This window comes from Canis aureus, chromosome 7 (assembly GCF_053574225.1).
Source record: "Canis aureus isolate CA01 chromosome 7, VMU_Caureus_v.1.0, whole genome shotgun sequence".
Lineage (NCBI taxonomy): Eukaryota > Metazoa > Chordata > Mammalia > Carnivora > Canidae > Canis > Canis aureus.
In genome coordinates, this window is record NC_135617.1 from 53,076,902 (window position 1) to 53,101,389 (window position 24,488).

General features: G+C 39.9%; 1 protein-coding gene across 2 annotated transcripts in view; it reads left to right on the forward strand.

The window, feature by feature from the left end:
• The window catches only part of PKHD1 (PKHD1 ciliary IPT domain containing fibrocystin/polyductin), a 470,542-nt gene that overhangs the window by 238,591 nt on the left and 207,463 nt on the right, over positions 1-24,488 (forward strand). For both annotated transcript variants that reach the window (XM_077903688.1, XM_077903687.1), the window contains 3 exons: positions 6,830-7,007; positions 8,379-8,574; positions 19,356-19,421. In XM_077903688.1, the coding sequence (XP_077759814.1) occupies positions 6,830-7,007; positions 8,379-8,574; positions 19,356-19,421 (440 nt within the window). The remainder of the gene's footprint in view (positions 1-6,829; positions 7,008-8,378; positions 8,575-19,355; positions 19,422-24,488) is intronic.

The window sequence follows — 24,488 nt, forward strand, 5'->3', positions numbered from 1 at the left end:
TTATAGGATGTACATAAAATAGTTAAGACACATGCATGTATTTGAAATTATTTTTCAAAGACTAAAGAATGGAGAAGTAAGTAAGAACTATTTGCGGGTACCAGGTGAAACTCCCTACCCCCTTCCTGAGGGGTCTTTTTCTGGACAAATTACCCCCCCGCTTTTTTGCTTTAGCTCTCACATCAATAAAACAGACATAATGGTATTTATCTCAAAAGGTCACGTGGTATATACTGAGTACTTAATAAATGTCTTTAAAAAGTCTCTATTTTACAGCTGTGATTTACAAAACAACATGTGAACATACTGCTAATTGAATAAAATACTATAGATTTTATGTATCTGAGAAACAAATGCCTGGCAAGGGAATTAAGTGAGCTCAAATGTAACTTAATCCAATTCTTGAAAAATAAGGAATACTTTCCAAGGGTCACATGACATTGTACCAATCTAGCAAAACCTCCCAGCTAATCATAGAATGTAGAGTTATTCAGGACAGTTTTTGATTCATTTTGCTCCAGCACCTTCTACGTCTTTCTTCCTACTTCTGGAACAGAAAAGGTTAATGTTCTTGTTGATCACCTTGATTCTTAGATGTTGCTTAACATCCTCTCCTGTAGTGCTTGCGTTCAGTTTTTACCTATGTAACTGCTCTTAATGTGTCAGTGTTCAAAGTATGAGGCACCCCCTGCCTCTGTGAATGCAAAAGTAAAGAAGAGTTCAAATGGAAATTTTGGCCTAGCTTTTCCTTTAATAATCGCCTAACTCTCTTTCCTAGGGATAAAGGCATAGCATCACTAATGGTATCTATTCAGACTTAAAAAAGAAAGTCATACAGGGAAATTCCAAGAAGTATCTCCTTTCTTGTCACCAGAGGTTACAGAAGTAAAGTAGAAAAAGCTCTAAAAATCATAATGGACCCCAGATTGAGGAATATCTACAACACCACATAGTTGTTAAATTTCATGAATAATAAAGGGGCACAGTAGCAAGCCAGTAAATGTTTAGCAACTAACTTTCTAGAATAAAAAGCCCTGATTTGTAGCATTTGCCCAATTCCATGGTGAAAATACTCATAGGACCTATTCATGGCTACCATCATGCTGTCACTGAACATGTTGGGAAGAGAGACTGACAATGAGCTCCTGAGTAGGGGTCAGTCAGCTCTACCATGGCACTAGAAGTGTGTGTGTGTGTGTGTGTGTGTGTGTGTAAAAGGGATGACAAGTTTCTTAGTCTAACTCCCTACCTGATGTATAAAATTGTTTTTCAGTATCTCTGACAAGTAGTTGTTTACTTTTTGGGGGCATAGCTCCAATGGTAACATTCACATGTTCTGGCTGATTCAACAAATCAAGAGAAGAGATGCAATAGTGTATGAAGGGTTTTCTTAGGTAGGATAATAGGCATCTATTGCTTTTCTTCATGAACTAAGATATAATAAGCAAGCAGTGTTGTCCTAAGTGTGCTGCCAAACCTATAGATGCTACATTTGAGGAGGTGCTAGGTTGATTCCAGGACTTCTCTATAACAAATTATTATTGCTTTAGCAGACTCTGAAAAGATAAACAGAAATAGATACTTGCCTAGTCACAAGGGAGTGATGTTGGGTGTGGCTATCAGAAACAAGGATTTTTAAATCACAGGGCTTCTTCTCTGCTTACTGGTTCTGTTTTGCATGTGAATTTAGGGATTTAAAAGTTTGAGGGAAACACTGAATGTCATAGCTTTCTTCCTCTTTTTACGTGTCTTGAAAGGAGAAATATATTTAAGTGTTCCTCAATCAATAAGGGTATATAATAGTTTTTATATTGATACATATAAAATAGTACTGGATGGTGGCAGATCAGAGGTAGGAGAATGGTTTTCTGACAAAGACTTGTTATGAGTACAAGGTATTTTTTTTTTTTTTTGAGTACAAGGTATTTTAAAGGATGTTCAAGCAATGCTGTGCCACACACAAAAAAATTGTTGGCTGTGCTTAAAATTCCAATTTCACCTTCTTTGTGTAGTACAAAATGAGAGTGACAGCAGCAAGCCCTAATATTCAGGAGATGCAACATCATCTGAGGCTAGTTATTAGGATGTGTATGGCTTAGGAGATGTGTAATTATAAAGGGTTTATTTCACAATTGTTCTGAATTGAGAGCATTTAGAGCTCAATACAATGTTTGTCTTAATACACAGAGATATGGACCCTCAGGAAAAGTAAGCTAATGGTAAACACAAACCAGGGAGTTAATATTTGTTCTCATTGGTATTGTTGATTGCCTGACAAATCCTTTGTGGGCAGTATACATTCAACAGTTCCACACTGTATATGGGCACTAAATTACATAACTGTTTACACAACTAGTATTTTAAATTGATACTTAGGCTGGGAAATCTTATCAAGCGATAGTGCCATTATTTTTAAAGGAAAATATCCCTTAATTAAAAACAAGCTTGGTTATTTAAAAAAAAAAGAACAAAAATTAAGGCACCCCCTTGAACAGGAAAAGAAAAAGCTTGTAGTCCTTTTGTCTTTTTGATTATATATAGAGCTGTTGCTGATGCAGAGGTAAGGGTTAATATTTAAAATGGACTGGTTGCCTCCTGATTTCTTGCACATAAAGCCATGAGAAGTTCAGAGAGAGACTTCTTCCCCTAGTAATGAAGCTCTCTGCTGCTAATGGCCCATGCAGACTCCCTTGGCTCCTCCAAATTAGAAATACTTTTGTGCTCCTTTGCTTCATTAACAGTAAAGAGAGGGAGATTGGTGGCTATTTAGGGCACAGGGAAATTGGTGGCTATTTAGGGCAAGTGAAAATTGTAGTCATTATCATTGGTAAATTCTCTTCATGGTGTTCTTTGAGACTTGATGTTCTTTTGGTGCCTTTCAGAAGAGCCCACCATTGTCACTGCTGGCATTTGGCCTAGAAGGAGAGGAGATTATTTGACTTTGGGTTTTTGGCCTCCAGCGATGGTCAATACAAGGTGTCTCACTTACCTATCTATCTCCTGATGGATCTTTGATGTTTTGATTTTCTTTTCAGAATGCACCATTTCCACTACCAGCTATAGTAAAGATATATTTGATAACTTCCTTCTCTACTTGGATTGTATTACACAAAGGTGCTGCACATTTAGTACTGGTAAAATTGCATCCCAACTAAACCTTAGTTGAAATGGTTGGGATGGCTTGATAGGATCAGGGCAATGCATGAGGAAGAAAGAGGAAGATATAATTTAGGATCATGATGTGCTGTGGTGGGTCTCTGGTTGATCAGGTGCTTAGCATCAGATTGCTGGATGCTGCTTGGAAGGAAAAGGGCATCAAAAGGAAGGTGTAATAGTCCCAGAGACAGGTAGAACTGAATGACTCTTAGCATTTGGTGGTTTTACAATATTTGAAGAGGGGGTCATGTTTATAAGAGCTTTTAGAAACCTGGGACTATGGTCTGGAAAAATGGCTCCTTCAATAATTGAAGTCACAATCAATAGAAACTGAACCCAGGAGAGATTGTACCCTAAAAAATGATTTATAAATGTGATACTGATAGAAATTTGAGAAATAATTATGTCTAGTTAGGATGACCAGGAGGACTCTTGGGGCCATGGGCCACACTGCTGAAATTAGGAACCATTTCTGAAACTATCTACCCAAATGATTGTATTGTAACATATTGAGGCAATATTTTCATAACACTCAAGATGGTATGCATGATATCTTAAGAAAAGAATGAGAAACATAGATTGCTAAGGCAAAGTAAGTGACAAAATATAGGTTAGAGGAACTAAATGTGAAGAGACGGATGGATTTGAACAAATAGAAATCTTCCTTTGGTCTATAATTTTTAAAAAATTGTAAAAGTGGTTTGAGAGCACTTGACTAGGGTAAAAGAAATAGTTTATCAGGAAACATTAGCACTTTAAAATTTTTATTCTTTTTACTCAGCATTTTTTAAAAGATTTTATTTGTTTATTCATGAGAGATACAGAAAGAGAGGCAGAGGCATAGGCAGAGAGAGAAGCAAGCCCTATGCAGGGAACTGGATGCAGGACTTGATCTGGGGACCCCAGGATCACTCCCTGAGCCAAAGGCAGATGTCCAACTGCTGAGACACATAGGCATCCCTTTCCTTAGCATTTTTTAAAACCAGTCTTACTAGTAGTGTAGATTGCTTATATATGTCCTATTTTCTGACCATTAAATATAAGTGTTTAAGTCTTCATGGCAAATATCCTATTGATATGGGGGTTGGCTGTATTAAGCTCTGATAGCTTATAATTAAGTTACTTGTTTCTTCAATTGTTAAGTTTATAAGAAATCTTCTTACCCTTGTGTGGGATTTCCAGGTAGTCTTCTCTGTTGGGGAGAAACATCACCGAGTATTGGTTTGGAGTGTACTGGTCCATTTTAACACTCACTCATTCATTCAACAAATATTTATCAAATACTGACTATGTGAAAGGAAGCCTTATTTCCTACTGTGAATTATTAAATGGGAATTCTGATTTATCTATTAGTCTCTCCTGGATTTAGTTCTTGTGATTCATTTTCCAGGATCCATATATTTCTGTGAAAACTGAAAGGTTATATTTTCAGAATCTGAAATACTCAGAATCATTCTCTGAACTAAAACGAATCCCACATTACACACTGATCATGACACCTACTGTAGCCAACCTATCGACCACTTTGGTATTTCTTGGTTCCAACTTTATCTCCTCTTAACACATTTGTGTTACCTTTATTTCTCAGAAGACTATTTTTAAAATGTATTAGTTGGGCCAAACTGTGCTGGATCATCTCCTGGGACCCTGGGATGTGTGGTTCCAAGCTCTATCAGAGAAAGTCTTCCACCCCAAGCTTTCTAAAGCTTCCTGCATCAGGAAATCTAGGGAAAGAGTAGTCATGGTTTTTATTATTATTTTTTGCTTGTTTTTTGTTTTAATTTCCTAATGCTCTGAACATTTTTCATCCCTTTCATTCTATTAGTTAATGAATGAAAGAAGCACATGCATTCTTACAGTAAGTATGTATCAAATACTGCATTGCCAGGGCCACAGCTTTGTACCATGAAGAGTTTTAAGTGTGTTTTTAAATAAACTGCTAAACATTAAAACAAATAGTACAGAATGGCAAATCTGGCACATCTTAAGGTCTATTCCCTTTAAAAAAAAAAAAAAAGATTTACTTATTTATTTGAGAAGAGAGCACCTGAGTGAGTAGAGGGAGGAGTAGAGGGAAAGAATCTTCAAGGGCACTCCCCGCTGAGCATGGATCCCAATGTGGGGCTCCATCTCAGGACCCTGAGATCATGACCTGAGCCAAAACCAAGAGACAGACACTTAACCTACTGAGCCACTGAGGCACCCCCTGAGGTTAGTTCTTAAATGAGCTGTGGGTAGATGTGACTGGGCTTAGTGATTAGTGGGTTACTGAATACATAGATTATCTCTAAGTTTCACAGTCTTTCATATATGAAAAATACATACTATCTGCCTTCATTTGTTGAAAAAGGAAAGGAAAGCTTAAAGAGGGCCAGTAATTTGCCCAAATTCATCCACCTCATGTACATAGATAAAGATTTCCAGTTTATGGCCATCTAACCATTGTGCCTAAGCATTTCAGACTAAAAACAGTTTCTTTTTATAAAATCCACTGGATTGTAAATTGGCTTTGGATATGGTCATGCCACACCTCACTTTGAAAACCCAACATCCTCCTTCGTCTCATTTCCCTCTACTCTGAGAATTTAATTATCTGCCTGCAGCAAAATGCCACAGTTAAAGATTCTCATGAAAACCAAACCAAATGGGGAAGGACAGTCATAATGTGTATTGATTTTTTTTTTTTTTTTTTACATTTGCCTTTTATTTTCTGTCCACTTTGACTTTCTTTTAGGGTCTTAGCATGTGGCTAAATCTGTTATGTTCTAGTGAAGTTTTAAAAATCACTCTGGAGTGGGCTGTGTAATTTGTAGAAAGTAATAAATTTCTAGTGCTGCCTTGTGACATTCTAATAATACTTTTGCCATGCTCTGCCTCAATTTCCTCATTTGCTAAAATGCACTTGTAGAAATGCTTTCTAAAACTTAGGAAATTGGCACCAGCTGCTCTAGAGAGAGTTCATCCAGCAGTCCTACCTTGATATAACAAACATGAGTTGAGTACCCATTGTGTGCAGACCCTGTGCCAGGGTGGAGGACACCAAATGGACAAAATATCTCTAACTTAAAGATCTCACAGTCTATGTTAACCAACAAAAAAACTGACACTAGGTGCGGTGGTAGGACTGAGCCCTGGGCGTTATGCAAGCCCATGGGAGAGGAGCCAGGTTACTTTTTCATTCTAGGGAAGGCTACGGCAGCCATTTCTGCCCGGCAGTTGGAGGTGGACTTCTGAGAGTCTAGGCACATTAGTTTCTGGGTCTCCGTCATTGCTTCCTATGAGAGTATCTAATAACTATATATTTCCTGATGCTGATAAAATAGGTCCATGGCAAGATTCTGAACATGGATATTTCTTTATTAAAATAACAATATATAGTCCTGGCCCTTATGAACTTGTTATGGCATTTATTAGTGGTCTCAGATCTGAATGTTAACTACCTTCAACCCACCAGGCCAGTGGAAGGCACAAATGATCTGTGACATCTGGGGGCTGTTTTGACCCACACAGTGATTGCTAAAAGCTCCCTAGATGTACAGACAAGATGGCGCAAGAGCAAGAAATACATGGAAAGAATAAAAGATGAATTACCACTGATGGGAGAGGAGTGTATTAGAGCCAGAATGGACAAATAACTTACCACCCATTTTTTTTTCTTTTTAAATCACCCTAGAGCTAATGCTTCAAATGTTTCTTATGATTTAACCATAACCGACAGCAGAAATAAGACAACCACTGTCAATTATGTACGTGACACATTGTCTAACCTATATGGCTGGATGGCTCTGCTCTTGGATCAGGAGACTTACTCACTGCAATTTGAAACCCCTTGGATCAGCAGATCCCTGCAGGTAACCCCAGGAATTCTTTCACGGGTATGGTCTATTCTCCAGGGGTTCTTATCTTTCTACCCGTGAAATAGCAGTTTGCAGGAATTAGCATCTTCTGGTGCTGATAAAGAAAACTGCCACAGTGTTGTGACCTGATGAATGTAATCTGAATATAAGATTTGGTGGTTATTTTTTATTTTAATTTTTTTAACTTGAATATATTAGAATCTGTTTGAATCTTGTCTTAAGTAACAGAATGGTTCTGCCTGAAATTTTAACTTTATTTATACAATGAGAAATACCTTCTAAGCATTCTATGGAATTATATTATTAGATAAGGGATTAAGAACCAATTTACCCCTCAGGGAAGTGTTTGTAGCCAGAGAAAAACGTCTTAACAAAGCATTTTTACATTGCATACTGCCACCTTGTGGTCAAAGATTAACTTGCAAATAAAGGTCTGGACGTTCATTGGGGTTGGCTAAAGTGTCAAATGGTTAGGGGCAGTGAAGATAGGAATAGCCATGTGGAAAGTGGGTGCATTTTCTGGAAAAAAAAAAAAAGACAATCCAGTGGATTTCTTCAAACTTCACCTCTTTCTTTTAACACATTCCTTTCTTCCTTCACATTCTCCTTAAAGTCATGAGAGCAGGTCTTGGGTGTGGTATAGTTCGAGGCAGAGAATCTCCTTTGATCTTCTCACCACCCTTCTCAGAAAAGAGAGCTCTTTCCTTTCCTTGAGGTTCCCATGAGAACGTTTTGGGGAATTTTCATAAGGTGACGGCAGCAGAATGTTGACTGCAGAGGTGGATACTCTTCTGTCTTTCCTGGCTCAGTACTCCCCTGCTTTGTGGTGTGGGGCAAGTTACTGACCCCCTGTCTGCCTCAGCTTCCTCATATGTAAAATGGAGGCAGTAGTACTGACAATGACAAGGAGTCTTTGAAGGATTGAATGCTTTGGTATGAATAGAACCTGAGCATGTAACAAATGCAACAATAGTGCTAGCTGTTGGTGTTATAAAAGAACGGGCCTCCTATCATTCAATGCCTTTTTAAGTTATGGGAAAAACTGGAAAAGAATTCTAAATCTGGCTCTGTCTTGGCTAGCTGTTCAACCTGGGACAAGTCAGCTTACTTGTCTAGGTTTTCTCCTCTGTTAATTGAAGTTGTTAAGAGACACTCAATGGCATCTTTCAATCCTCATGTTCCATGATCTTGTAGCTCTGGTTAAGAATTTATTATGGAATGGATTTAAGTAAGCCCATTTCCTGCAAGGAGAGTAGTCTAAGTGTGAACTGCTGTATTTCTAAAGTACTCCATCTGTGTTCTTTGTAGCTCTTGGAAAGCCTTCCTTACTAAATGAGCATTATTGTATTGTTCTCTCACTTCAAGTACTCAGCCACATTTGGCAGCTTTGCTCCTGGAAACTACCTCCTGCTGGTGCACACAGTCCTATGGCCTTACCCTGACATCCTCGTAAGGTGTGGGAGTCAGGAGGGACGGTCCCTTCCATCTCTGCCATTACCTGGTCAGGACCAAGGTTGCGACTGGTTCTTCAATACCCAGTTGAGGCAACTCATCTACCTTGGTAAGTATAATTGGATGAGCATTTTGAGGGCACATTGTTGGAAACTACCATTCACTCTTGAATTCCAAACATTTGTGTTATGAAGCTATGAGGAACTGGAAGGGGGAGTTGTATGTTACAGTTAAATGGTTGGACTCTGAAATCAGACTGCCTGGGCAGTTGTCCTGACTTCCTCATCCATCTCCCTTGTGCTTCAGTGTCAATTGAGCCTGACCTATACTTGAGCCCTGGGACTATTACATTTTAATAGCACTACAGTGGAGAGTATGGTAATTCCCTGGTATTGTTCAGTCTTTGCCAAATGGATTGTTGTATATTTTATCTGCACTGAATTGTACCATTTGAATTTTATTTCTGATTTGATCAACCATAAATGTAACCTAAAACTATAAAGACTCAGGATGAACAGAGATCCCTGAGAATCCTTTTTGTTATTAGAGCTGAATGCAGCCATTAAGTAAGAACAAATAGGTATCATTAACTTTAAGTATGACTGTTCACTTGATATATATTCTATAACAAAATTTTAATTCCAAATGGTTCTCCTTCTATTACTTAGCATGCTTGTGAAGAGCCTGTCTTGTCCATTGGTCAGATTTTGTTCATGAACTGCAAACTAATGTTTTTAAAAGATTTTATTTATTTATTCATGAGAGACACACAGAGATAGGCAGAGATATAGGCAGAAGGAGAAGTAGGCTTCTTTCAGGGAACCTGATGCAGGACTCGATCCCAGTACCCCAGGATCATTCCCTGAGCCAAAGGCAGATGCTCAACCACTGAGCCACCCAGGTGCCCCCAACTGCAAACTAATTTAAATGACCCCATAAGCCAAACATGGTAAAGGAACATTTGTGGCATAAAGGGGAAAAAAAAAATCAAGTCATGCAACTACATGTTTTCTTCCCCTTTGTTATCATTATTTATTGAGTTAATGGCAAGTTATACTCTTAGACTATTTATACACATACATGGTATAAATGCAAATCTGCCTAAGTATAAATATTTATATATTCATATTTGTAAATATGAATATTGTATATATTTGTATATCTGTATGTCTATATGAGCAGATATATGATACGGAGGCATTTTTCAGTCTAAGACATTTTTATTAGGTAGATAGCCCTTATTAATTTAAAACATTCTATTTATCAGAATACCTTAATATCTCCACCTTTAGGTAATGAGTTGGAAAAGGAACAGGAAATCACAGAGGGTTGGTTGAATGTTTAATGAACATGGAGACCCTTGTTCCTTAAGAGGATTCTCAGTGCTCTGTGTACTGGCTTTTGTGGTCATTTGTGCCTTCTATATCCTGTGATTGGGGTAGGTAGGTGGCTAGAGCCACTTTGGTTCTCATTTCTGGGCTGGTACAGTGAGGATATGAGGATTCAGGGGGAACCCAAGCTTGTACTGCTCCTCGATGGTGGTGTCCTGTGCAGCTATGTTGAATTGGGTAGATTCGGTTATATTTTGGACATTCTCTGTGTCAAGTTTACAACATTGTTGGGAAGGCTGATGATGCCATAATGGCAGTGAGGTAGTTGAAGCTGGTATCCCAAGACCCCAAGCAATAGAGTTCTAGCTCTGTGCTGTGTGTTTTACATATTGATTTGTTCGTTACGTTCACTTAATTGTTTTTTGGGACCATGTGACTTTATAGGTTTGCGACTGGGAGAATTTACATAAAATACGTTTAGTCTAAGAAGAAAACAAAAGTCAAGACCTCACAGTCAGTGTGGACATATTCCTGAGATTAAAAAAAAAAAAAAATGTGGGGAGAGCTGTATATACAGAAGTTCCATTTTATCTATTGTAGGGAAACTGCTTGACCTCTTTCAGGTCCATTGAATTTCCTGCCAGACTTTCAGGGGTGGGGATGAAGAGACCCTGTTCCTATTCCTGGCTGGCTTTTCGTTCAGAGTGCCGCTTCACTGACAATTGGCTGTGTTTCATTAATTTGTTGACCACTTCTAAGTGGACCATCTTTTTTGTATTTTTTGTTTCCAACCTTACCACATCCCCCAGGATAGGAAGTTTCAAACAAAATCACAATTATCTCTGTTTCCTCCATTTGGCTACTTTGTGTGTGATTGAAGATACCTGACTAATCTTAGACCCAGCCCAGAAGGGAAAAAATCAGAACCCAGGCATTCTAGCTCCTGGCTCTGGATCTCCCCACTAGAGTGTGCTGCCCACTAAATAATCATTGATCACTGCCCAAATAGGGTAGGGGGTGCTAGGCAGGATTGTGGGAGAAAACTTCTCACTGATCCCCAGTGACAAAGAAAAACAATCCTGTACGTAATGTTTTGAGAGTATTGCTCTTCTCTACCAAGGCAAGTTTTGTCTTTCTTTAGCAAATGTCTTTTATGGTATGCAGGTTCTTTGGAAAGCTCATGGCCAGAGATTAGGGTTTAGGGTTTTAATCAGTGGCTGGCTGGCTGTTCCACTTGGGGCATGGAATTAAAAATGCTCCATGACTCAATGGCTTCACCTATACGATGAGGTTAAGAATACCTACTTATCTCTTGGAATTGTGGTACAAAATGCCCAAATATCTTCAAATGTGATTAGTATACCCTGTTACTTTACCACAGGTTTTCTCAGTAGATTATTTCTCTGGATTTTTTTTTTTCTTTTTTCCCCAGAAGATTAACAATGTCATATGCCTTGAACTTAGCATACACGTTGTAACCTTTCCGAAAGGGTCTCATTCTATTTTCCTTGACTAGATTTTGTAAGATAACTGAGATTCACGATAATATGACATATTGATATATTGTTTCTGTGATTGAAATTTAATACCACTTAAGCAATTGTTACCCACAGAATAAGATAACCTCGCTCATTTAAAAATATCTTTTAAGGAGATTGGTTCGGGTTGCCTTTCTAAAGCCCCTGGGAATTTTGCCTTAAGAAGCCACTTGCCTACCAGACCATAGTAGAGCACTGGTGCGCTACAGTTGGTGTGAGGACCCAGGAGGAGCAGTGTTTGATGGGAGAAGTGATTCCGAATGGCAGCTCCGAACTGTAACTTCTATGCCACGCTTGGGAATGGGTGAGACTGCAGGACAAGTGTTCTTTTACATTTTCAGAATCCCAGGAAGCCCATTTTTCCGTTTATGCGATTTGATTAAGTGGCAGCTCTTGTCTCTGCCTTACAGAGCCAGTTCCCCACTGCCTCTTTCCCCGCTGTTTTTTCTTTTTTTTCCCAGGGATGTTTCAGTTCATGGTTAACTATTTTTATTTCTTAGTTACATTAACGCTATGAAATAATTAGTCAGCTAATTAATCTGGTTTACAAGCTTTGTAGGATTCTTCAGCTGCCAGTCAGGCCCCGGCCTGAGGCCTACATCTCGTCTCAGCTCTCTTGCCCATGTGATTCGCGTTGCCATGGCTACTGGCTACATCTGCTGACACCCCACTCTCTATTTATTGCTTAATTAAGAATTTCACGCTCAGCCCTTATCTGCCTCTAAGAACAAGCGCACACTGTTAAGAAATTCCAAATTTAGGCCCAGGCACAAGGAAAGCCTTTCTTGCAGGCTTGGCTGGATGGAGCCTCTCTAACGATCTTCTCGGCATCCCAGCCGCCACCCTTCAATCAAAAATCATTAAATGGGGCAGAGATAATGAGCATGTAGCATATCAAAAGAAGGATGTTTGCTTGGTCCAAAGGAGGAAAAGCTGCTAGGCCCCATGCTCAGCTCCACTTCAAAGGGAGATGAGACCCCCTCATCACTGGGGCCTGATAAAGCCTCATTTGTTCTGGGCTTGACTTATGAAAAAGGTCTGGTGTGTCAGGGTCCCGTCTCACAGACGCAGGATCCCCCCTCAACCTTTCGCCTCCACCTCCACCGGCCCCCTCCCTGGCCTTCCGCACACTCGTGTGTCAGCACTTAGACAGCTGGGTCCCTCCCCCAAAGCATCAGGCGGAGCGTATAATCACTGACTCTCCACTCACAATGGCCACTTGTAGGGGGGTGGCCAGGAGGAGGTCTTCATCACAATAGGAACACAATTATTGCAGCTGCCAGGGAGGGCTATGCTTCTTCCTGTAGGAATATAATAGGACTTGCCCAAAACAGGAGGAGAAGGTTGGGGGTGGAGGGGGGTTGGTAGGGGTGGAGGAGACAATCTTGAGTTGATTATTCATATTCTGACTCTTGGAAGCCCGATGCGGAGCCAGTGGGGTTCCAGCAGCTGCTCGTGCACAGTCCCCTCCTAATAATTGTACATTCTGTCAGGGGTCAACTTACTTTTGACCCTGTCCTTTTCTATCGGGAAAAGGCTCTTTAGGGCAAACTGTTGGGTTGTGGCAGAGAGCATCAAACACCCCCAGCCCCTTCCCCTCGCTTTCTGCCTCGGCCAACCAGCAGCCGGTGATAAATTCCTGTCAGATGCTGAGCCATTCAGAGCGGCCCTGCCGGCTCGCACAGCCACACTGCGCCGGATGTCATGTGGGGCTCCTGTGGGGCGGCAGCTGAGCGCCCGGCCCCTGCCTACCACCCTCTTCGGACCTGACTGGAGAGAAAAAAGAAGCCACGTCTAGCCAGGCTGGCCAGGGCCTGTCTCCGAAAGGGCCCCTAGCCGAGCTAAAGGCAGGCTGCTTGGCAAGAAGCCGGGGCCATGTTCGATGAGGGCAAGGGGGCTGTGGTAGACAGACAGATGGACTTCGTTGTCCGCAGCCGTCTCCCTGAAGAAGTCGAGGCGCATCACACAGAAGGCTCAGAAGAGATGCTGTCAACCCGGGAGGTCCTGAGAATCGCAGAGTTGGCGGCCAGGAGGTGGTGGGCACTGCCTGGGTTTCTCTTGTCTCCCAAGTGCCCAGGGCACAGGGACGGAGCAGGCCGCGGCTACATCCGTCCGTCTGGTGTCCGGCGGGGCCAGAAGACCCTGTCAGCTCCTGGGGAAGGAGCTCTGCTGGCACATGTGGGGAGAGAGGCCTCGGCCGGCCGCCCCGAGCATCTGGGGAGGGGTTTATAAGCAGAGCAGAATCATACTCCTTCGAAACTTTGCTGCCATCCCCATGCTGAGGCCCTCGAAGGCAATCCATAGCACTCTAGTTAATAAATTAATTTACATTCTCAAGGAAAACTCATTCCCCGAAGATCTCCAAGGATTTTTGCCAGTAATATAGAGGATTGACTTTGGGGAACTGCACTAACCTTTATGGCAAAAATACAGAGAATGGAAGAGGAGCTGGCCATGGGAAAAGGAGTTTTGCCTCTTGGTTGCAAGCGACTTCTCTCCCAAAAGGAAAAGGAAGGAAAAAAAAAAAAAAAAAAAAAAAAAAGGAGAAAAGGAAGGAAAGAAGGAAGGAAAACTTAGAAGTCAGAATCAAATATTTTTTCCAGGCATCAGATTAAGGAGCTAATGCTTAGTGATGCTGATGGCTGGCTCTAGTTCACATAGAGCATAGGTGGTGTAACCAGTATTCAAACTCAGCCTTTCTGACCCTAGGTCAGTGCTTTTTCCAGTACACTGGTGTTTTGGTTTTTTTAATCCAAACTTATATATATTCTTATAAACCAGTTCTTCTTCCTTCTACTTAAAGGAAAAACTTGGGCCTTTTGAGGACTTTATGCTTCCTAAACTTTAGATATTTGAAATCCAGCTTCACTCTTTGTCACATCCTATACCTCTTGTACTATTATTTACCTTAGAGTTTTCTTAAATCAATACCCATGCTGTCTTTTTTAAAAAACCTAACCTATTTTTAAGTAATAATATTCATAAAATCATGGGTTTAATGCCCTAGTTGTTTTCTCTAAAATATATTAGCATCCATAGCTATTAAAATAAAACATTAGGGATCCCTGGGTGGCGCAGCGGTTTAGCGCCTGCCTTTGGCCCAGGGCGCGATCCTGGAGACCCGGGATCGAATCCCACGTCGGGCTCCCGGTGCATGGAGCCTGCTTCTCCCTCTGCCTGTGTCTCTGCCTCTCTCTCTCTCTCTGTGTGTGTGACTATCATAAATAAATAAAAATTTAAAAAAAAATAAAATAAAATAAAACATTAATGCCACTAAAATCATCACCTCAGATTTTATATTTTGGGAATATAATACAGTCTGCAAGTTTTGGGTATAACTGATGGAAAGTAAAAAGTGTGAGCCCAGGGATTTCTTTTTTATCTGGGTCTCTTTTCTCACTTGCTAAGAACACCTGCTCCTGAGAACAAGCCACGTTTTTGAGAGAAATTGTAAAATTCCTCAATTTGGAGCTTTTTAAATATGCCTCATGGGCAAACAGCTGGAATGTTTGTTCCCAGGCTGCTCTGTTGGAAGTTCTGGTTCTGTAGATCTGCATGGGGCCCAGGACATCACATATGCTCCATGCAAGTGTAGCAAACATCTCTGAGTCAGATTAGCAATAGTTATTGTTTTCTGAGTTAATTAAGAAGATTTGATTGATGTCTTAGGACTGTAGTTAATGTACATATATCTGTCAGTGTCTTGCATAAGTTCTTTTACTATTACACCTAAAAAAATTTATACCCTTCCATGAATGAATATTACTAGGGCTAATGGAAGACTCAAAGGTGATTGTAGGATTTTCATGTAATGTTTCTGTGAAGGACTTGGAAAGATCCTGTGTTATGAGGGACAGAGTGGCTCTGTGGCTGCCCCTGTGCAGCCGGAATCAGACAGAAGTATGTTCCTGTGAATCAAGCATTAGCTGCCCAGGGACCAGCTGGCAAGTAATTCTCAAAGGTTAAGTGAAAAAGGCTAATTTCTGGGGAATGAGGTCAAGTTCACTTAACAGGGAGGGAGAACAGAGCAGGAGTGTATGGGTGTGAGAGAAAAAGAGGTGGAAGTGGAAGATAGGGCAAAGCTAAACTGCAATGCAGAGAGGGGACCACACCCAACATCTGGCTCCTGAAGACAGAGCTGGAGCCTGGGTCCAACATAGACAGAGACCGAGAAAGAAGGCATGAGTCAGGGAGAGAAAGGGTGAAACCCGCAGACACAGATGCCATCGCTGTTTTAAATTCTCTTCATGAGTGGTCAATTGCTGACTCATACTATGTAAATATGAATTCAATGAGAGGTCCAAATATGTGTTAAACCTCAATGGTGAAGTGCAAATGGGAATATGGATGAAGAATTAAATAGGAAAGGAGCAAAGGCCCACTAAGATGCCACTTACTTTTTCCCTTTTCCTTAATTCTCCCTTCAAAATTACAAGAGAAAATGGGACCTACTCAAGGAGAGAATTAATTTTTCTCTTCCCTTAGTGCCCTAGTGAAGACAAAACCTGCTGGAAACAATACACAATGGTGGAAGACACTAGTATATTTGGCTGAGTAACTCTTTCCTCTTTCTTGGCATATTTCTCACTTTCTTCTGGATCTCTGCATTTATAGCAACCTTACATCATATAGCACTCATCGGAATAATTTGACTAAAATTGACCTAAAGACTTCTTTTCTTTTTGAGGACTAACCAGATAGTCTTACAACCTGGGAAGGATCAACTGCAATGAGGCTCCGTTTATAAACAAAGTAGATTAACCACTCTCATATTACAAATACAAACTCAGAAATCATAAGCACTGAGAAGACATATGCATAATATCACACTCGTGTAAGGCTTTTAAACTCTTCCTGAGTCAATACTTTTATTCTCAAATGATTTTAATCCCTCTTTGTATTTATCCAAATTGGAAACAACGCTTAACATTTACACTGTCTTTTATAGAGTCGAAGCACTTAGCAAACTAGCAGATCTGGTTAAGTTGCTTACAATTCTGAATACTATGGCTCATCATGATTAGGTGCAGCTGTAAAAAGAGTAGAAGCATATTTCTTGGCTTTGGTTAACTGGATGCTACAATTACGAGCTTGCCATGATAACAGTATAGGTAATGACTAGCATTTATATGCCAAGCACTGTGCTAAGCATGTTATATAGGGATTATCCCATCTTTTCTTCCAGATAACGCTAAAGGGTGGATAGGATGACTATCTCCATTTTTCATGGGAAGGAAGTTTCAGAAATGATAGAGAACTTATTAGTTGCTCACATCAAGGAACTGGAAGACCCAGTATTCAAACTCAGGCTGTTGGACTTCAATCAGCACCCAAACTCCTCCCAGTGACTGACTATGGCTCCATTCCCAGGGTGTGGAAATGGTATTTGGGAAGAATAGCCAGCCCTCTGACCCACACTCACATTTCAGAACCAGTCTGCAGGGGGCCATGTACATGTGGTGGTGAAGGAAATCAGACTTTCTCAGTCTTTCCTACTTTTGGTAACTTTTCTCCATTTCTTTGGATACTGAAACTACTCCTTTTCTCAGAGTGAATGGTATTCTCACATTCGCTTTAATAAAATGAGTGATAGCTTTTAACATATATTTTGGGGAAGAGGGTCCCCAGGAGGTGGGAAACATTTGTGCATGTGTAGAGGCTGGAAAAAACAACAACAATAACAACACAGTGGTCATGCAGTTCAGAAGCCATCAGTGTAGAGCTGCAGCTATGATAGCACAGTCACCAGGAAGCCTTGAGTTACAAAGAACAGAGCCTGGGTTAAGTTAGTTCCTGAATGGAAGGACAAGTGGAACAGTCTATATGGGAGTTGGCTATGGTGGGGGTTAGCCTTTTCAGTCTTTGGGTTAATTATCACCATGACAGTTACAATGCATGATGCAATATAAAATGACTGCAGTAGTTTTGAAAAAAGATTTTGTCATGTGCAACTTTACTTTTTTCCTTTCTTTATTTCAGTGGCTCTGTCTTAAGGAAGAGGCACAGGTGTTATGAAATCTACAATTACTTGGAAGCTGCTTTTAACAAGGATGATTTATATAAAACCTTTAAATGAACTAATAATCCTTTACAAATGATTCCTGGAATTTTTTCTAATTTGCCTTCTTCAGAGTTTTATTCTATTATAATATTTAAGTCCTTCTTCATATGGAAGAGTGCTCCTTTGTTACATTCTTTTTCATGTTTTTAGATATCATCTTGTCCATATTCTCTTTTGCTTTTCTTTATAATGGAGTCTATTCTATTATTTTGTCTTTTAGTTCCTTTAAAAGGGTTTTTCCTGTCTCTATTTGCTCAATTGGTTAAATTTGTCAGTTAAGTACTGGGTATTCAGAGTAGAGCCCTATAAATTTAGCATCTCCAGGTTAGTTCATAGTAAGTATCTACATGTCCAGCAATGTCTAGTGTCCTAAGGTACTTGAGAAAAGTTCCTCCCTCTAAGATTTAGAGACAGAGCTAATGACTGATGCAATCTGAAATTTACCACAGTTGATGCTTGATAAATATTTGCTAAATTGAGAGCAAGCTTGGGATAAATGTCACCAATATCAGTATGAGCACGAGTGGGTGAATTAGACATTATAGAAAAAAGAGAGATAAAACATGGGGCTGGTGGCATTATGTTTATTTATTTACTAAGAAAAGTGAGTGAAATATGCAACAGGCTAGAGAAACAATATAAACAAAACCTTGGAAGTAGTGATAAAGTAGAACACAGAGAGAACATGTTGGTCATTGTACCTGGTCTCAAAATATGTAGTATAAGGAGAAAGCCACTTTTTATAGTGGGAAAAATTTTAATGAGAGTAATTATCAGAGTAAGAATAGAGGGATTGGAAACATCTCATCATGGATCCCCTTGGGGATTATTATTATTATTTTTTGTAATCTGAAACTTTTGCTTTGTAATTAGAAAAAAATGATCCTTGGTCTAGTCCATCCTGTGATGAAGGAAAAAGTTTAGGGCTCCACGGAAAGGCAAATGGAGAGCATGGGTTTGACCAAGTCCTCAAGCTTTGGGCCCTCCAGTGGTGGGAGGTGTTGGCTCATGTGACATCTGATAAGGCAGAAAGGTAATTAACCAATAAAAGACAAGGTGTTACTGAAAAGTGGAGTTGGCGCACCTGATTACTAATTAATCAGGCGTAAGAGCACCTTGTAGATGCATTCACTATTTAATTATAGCAGCCTCTCTTGGCAAAGGAGCATATGTTCCCAGCTTAATCTACTGGTTTATACTGACATCAAATTGTCATTATCAGAAAGAATCAGGCCTTTTGATTATTTCCACTAATTTATTGAACACTTAAAATTAATGAACCCCAGGCCTTTTAAATGTGCTCAGTTGGTTTGGAAGATGGAGGAGAAAGAGGGGATGGAAAAAAGCCTTCATTAAAAGGATAATTTGTTTAGATAAAGGTAAAGCAAATACATTTCATGGGTGATCTGAACTCTATTGAAAAACACATGAATTCTAACAGCTAACCCTTCAAAATGATGGAGAGGAGAAAAAGGATATGAAGTGTGCCCTGCTGACCAACATTGGCCTCCAAAGAACATATGGCTAAAGAGTTTCCCCCCTAATTTATTTATGTGCCAATTCTCTTAGAGACCTCACTGCAGTTGAGTTTAATCAAATAAAAGCAATCAAAATCAAATGTTGGAAATCAATTGTTAGACTAACGAGGACTTCATTTTTTTATTTTGAAAATTTAGTTAGGTTGGGGGGAATTTAGCATAAAGCCATCTTTATCACATAGGAATATCTTTTGTATTAAAATGTTCTTTGGGGATGCCTGGGTGGCTCAGCGGTTGAGCGTCTGCCTTCAGCTCAGGGTGTGATCCTGGAGTCCGGGATCGAGTCCCACATCGGGCTCCCTGCATGGAGCCTGCTTCTCTCTCTGCCTCTCTCTCTGTGTGTCTCGCATGAATAAATAAATAAAATCTTTTTTAAAAAATGCTCTTTGCATCACATCCAAGTTTTGGCTTTTTGTATTCAGTTTCAGGTGAAGGCCAAGTTCAAGTGACTCTCCAGGTGAAGGAAGGAGTTCCCCCAACTATTTCAGGTGAGTATTAACCCACTCACCAGATAGAAATGCCTGGTACCACAGAATGTCCTCCAATAATAGTTCCATAAATTGCTTCCATCAAATTGTTTATAACAGGTAGGTATCAGCCCTAATGCTGTCATGTCTAATGACTTGCTATTGTGCCACCCCAATAGCTGAAACGTGCGTCTGCATTTCACAGAAAGATGTAAGAAGGGTACATTTCAAAACATTGGAAAATAAGAATTAAAATGTGTAAATAAGCATATTTCATAAATTATGGACCATATGTGCACACAGGAGTCCAGATCTGCAGATGGGCCATTAGGCCTCTACCAAATGGAAAGAAAAATTCAGGGTATCTCAAAACTTTAATTGTTCCCAGTAATTTCAGGACATCAGGGTAAACAAACCCTTCCCAAAAGTCATATGGTTCTGTGAAATCTCTCTAACTCATAAAAGCCAAATTCTCAAAGACTAAAAGACTCATACGCACCTTCTAATGTATTTCATTGTTTGTTTTTGTTTATCCTGAGCCAGTTTAACTATGCATTTGCATCAGGGACAAGTCTTTTCAAAGGCCAGGTTTTCCTTTGATTTTCAGTGGCATTTTTGTGATATGTCAGAGCAGAGCCCATGCTAACCAGAAAATCATCTAACTCTTCCATTTAAATTAATAAGTAAATGAAGTAAAGGCAGTAGAGTAAAACTCTGAACTAGATGGACTGGTGGCTAATGCCCCATACTTATTGGACTGGGAAGAATGTGGTTCTTTGTTTTCATAACTGTTTGTGGGTGACCATAGCATTTTGTTCTTTATGTTCCCTGTCCTTTATCCTTCCTTTCCTTTAGGTGGCTCACAACGCATTATTTATTGAGTGCCTCTTGTGCAAGATGTAGGAGGCTACAATGATGAGAAATAGTATTTGACTCCATGGGGTCTTATGGTCACATGGGGATCTCAAACAAATGACTAAATAATGAGTAAATCTCCGTTAAAATGACTGTTACCAAGAAAAGTATCTTGCAATTCTTTCCTCTCTGATAGTTCTGTGTTCAAATTTCCAACTGATTGGATCGGTCTTCATTTGTAGAGAACATATCTGTTGGGGGTAGTTCTCATGCCAAGCCCCTTTAGGGATACTGTTCCATTTGTGGGTGGTCATTCCTCATTCAACCAGCTATATAGTTAGGGTACCATGCCACTCAGTACTTAGTGGGAAGATTTTCGTATTAAGGACTCTTTGGAAGGAGACTGTCAGTGGCCAGACTCCAGGGCTTCTTAGGAGGGGTCGGTTTAACTGAAAGATGTTTCACTTGGCTAATCAATTACAACATGCTAAACAAATAGAAAGCTTCAACAAGTTATAGAATATTAATAAGTTATAGAACCTCACAGGCTATCCTATCCAATTGCCTCATTTTAAAAATAAGGGAATGGAAGCCTAGAGATTAAGTCGTTTAGTTAGTCACACCTATTCAGTGGTTGAACTTGGATGAGAGCTCAGGTTACCCAACTCAGTCCAGTGTGTGTTCTGCTATGCCAGATAAACTCTAAGCTGTTTAAAATATGTTTTTTTGGCATATATTAATTTATGACTTGATTAAAATTAATTGTATTTATTCAGTTTTCCTAGCCTACATAATTTAGAACAGAAAACAATCCTAAACACAGGGAGTTACAGAATTCATATATTACCATTTGTCAGGAAGAAATTTCAAATACTAATATGCTCCCAAGATATTCCCTGATTCCTATTGTGTGAGTAAATGTGTTAATGACAAAATTTAAATATGAGTGTCTATTTTGCTTAATGAAAAGTTCTATGGAAAACAGTAAAGGGGCACCTGGGTGGCTCAGTGGTTGAGCATTTGCCTTTGGCTTAGGTTGTGATCCTGGGGTCCTGGGATCAAGTCCCACATCGGGCTCCCTGCAGGGAACCTGCTTCTCCCTCTACCTATGTCTGTGCTTCTCTCTCTCTATGTCTCTCATGAATAAATAAATAAAGTCTTAAAAAAAAAACAATAGAATTATTACAATATCAAAAATTCTTTGACAAAACAATGGAATGATTGATTAATGGAATTCTATCTATATGTTAACTCACTCAGAGATTCAATATGATCTATAATGCAGATGAGACTTTGCTTTAGAGTGTTCTGCTGCAGAGTCTCCTAGTTGACTCAATTGAAGATTTATTCTGAGTGTACAAGATTGTGCTGGACACTTATGGTTAAATCGTGGACAGGAGACTCCAGAACCAGCAGAAATTAGAGTACATATCAGCCAACGTTAAAGAGAGGCAGAGGAGGTGGTGTGATGCAAGTTGTTGAATGGATGCTTAGTGGGTCTGTGGTGAGGATTTATGCTAATTTGAGTCAAGATGATATCGATGTTTCAGAACACTCCAGTGCAAATCATTCATATTCCTCCAACACTGTGCCCTTACTGGTTTCCTCTCAATGTGTGCAATGCTGTTTAAAAAATGGGAGACAGGAAAATGGGAAAAACAACCCACTTCTAAATATTTATATTTAGAAATATAAAAATATTTCTAAAGAGCTTTTACCTCAAAAATGTTTTCTTTTCAGTAGGGGCTAACTGGAAACATGGTGCATAGTTGTATGGGACAATTGATCAGATAACTTATTTATTTATTTATTTATTTATTTATTTATTTATTTATTTATTTAGTATTTATTCATGAGACACACACACACACACACACAGAGAGAGAGAGAGGGAGAGAGAGGCAAGGCAAAGACACAGGCAGAGGGAGAAGCAGGCTCCATGCAGGAAGCCCGATGTGGGACTCGATCCTGGGACTCTGGGATCATGCCCTGGGCCAAAGGCAGGCACTAAACTGCTGAGACACCCAGGGATCCCGTCTTCTTATATTTACCATCCTTCCCCCACAAATCGAAGTTTATTTCCTTTCCTCAGGTTTCTGAGAATCTGTCAGCCCTTCTCCTATTTAAAGTCAATTCATCCTTTTCAGCATCCTTTGAACTTTGTTCCATCAGTAAATGACTCTGTCTTGTGTAGTTAACCTCTATTTTACTGACTCCTTCTGATCAGTACCTGTCAGTTAAACCAAACCAAAACAAAACCAAATTCCTGGTCAATGAGTCTTTCTCTAGTTGATATCTCTGCTGCAACTTCTCAAAAGACTAACCTCTTGGTGCAGAGCCATAAAATGCAGGGCAGATGAAGGTTTGAGGTGGAGAGGACAATATTTGGCTCAGATATCAAGTTGGAGACCCCCTTAAATTGTAGCTGTTGCTGAGTGACAGATTTGTAGAGGAAAGCAAGATGAGGCTTCTTCACAAGTGTTGGTCCTGACCAAAATTCATGGAATCGGGTTTAGAGATAAGACTCATTTATCTAAATATTGGAGAGACAGATCAAAGCCTGAGCATCTCAAATCCTAAAACTGTTCATTCCTCAGTGAGCTTTTGGGATGATCTGACCTTGTTTCTTCCCTTCCTCACCTCCTGTGCATTCCTCAGTCTACTGTAATCCACACTACTTACCACCTCGACCATTCTACTGGAGCCACTCTTACCTGGATCATCCATGCTCTGGTTCTTGAATTCAGTAGTCACTCCTTATTCACTCTCTTATCAGAACTGCTGTTGACAAGATCACTTTTGCCCTCTGGACATACTCTATCTCTTAGGCTTTCAAGACATTCCTCTCTCCTGGTTCTCCTTGAACATCTCTACTTCTTCTTGAACTCTTGTAAGCTTCTTGTTCTCTCCCCACCTTTCTATATTAAATAACCATATAGAAGCCTGATGTTAACTATAGAAATCTGATAATTTTGCAAGAGACTGAAATGTGTTAAATTCTCCATTATGTGTTCCCATCTGAAGGTAGAATGATCAAATTCATTCATAATAACAACTTAGAATAAAGATTAGCTTGTTCAATTAAAGACAGTTTTAGCCCTCTTATAAATGAGATTGAAGATGACAAAGTGAAGAATTTGTTTCCAACATCTAAGGTATAAAGAGTTTTTGAATCCTGGTATAGGGTTTTGAAGAGGCTAGTCATTGCCCTTTTGAAATATCACTGGAAATAAGGCACCAGAATATCTCTTTCTGGCCTTTGTGGTGCTTAGTGGCCACTTCAACAAAGCCCCCACCCCATCCCCACTTGAGTATTTAGAGTATACTGTTGGAAAGGAGGCAAAATTGGGAGGAAACTAGGTATTATAGTCTTAGTGTTTGTAAAATATTTATAAAGCCTCTTTCTGAGTGAAGCTTGTGCCAAGACCATGCCTGATTCCCATGATGTGGGGTTGATTGTGTGCTAATTAAATTGCCTAGGATTTCTACTTGACCACAATCTATATACTTCTCAGTTATCCCAGGGCTCTAAGGAGATCATGATTAGGAGGGAGTTGGGTTCTGGTAGACAAAGTAACTGGGTGTTCCCCAAAGTTCTGACCTCAGGCATTTTCTCTTTTCACATTGTAAGCCTCTGGAGCTATCACAACTCTTAGAGTTTCAAATGTGACCACCAAATCTGTTTCTTTGACTCCGAGCTCTCTCAGATTCCTCAGATTCATATCCAATCCCTTCTTGCTGTGTATCCCCACCTGGAGGTCTTTTCAAAGACACTCCAAATTCTTTATGGCCTAAACTGAATTCATCAATGTCTGTCTTAATGGACATCTCTGCCTATTCCACCTATGTTGGAAACTCAGAGGTCATCTTTAGCTCTTCCATCTTTGTTACCAATTGCACCTGGATCTCTGCTTATTTCTCCAGCCTTATCACTTGCCTCCTCCCAGCTCTGTGACTGAGCACTCCAAACTGCTTAGAGATCCTCCACTTAATCTCTTATTTCTTGCCATTACTCCTGATCATCCCTCTGTCTAGAGGGATGCAATTCTCACCACAATCCCCTTTACCTTTGTAGCTCCTAAGGCTTTTAAAATGCAGCTCAGAGGCTCCCTCTCCAGGAAGCCTCTCCTGGCAAGGTTTCACTTATTCTCTTTGTTGGGTACCATTAAAGAGAACTCCCTTCAGAGTTCTATCCTCCCAATATTTATTTAGACAACTTATACAACATTGCTA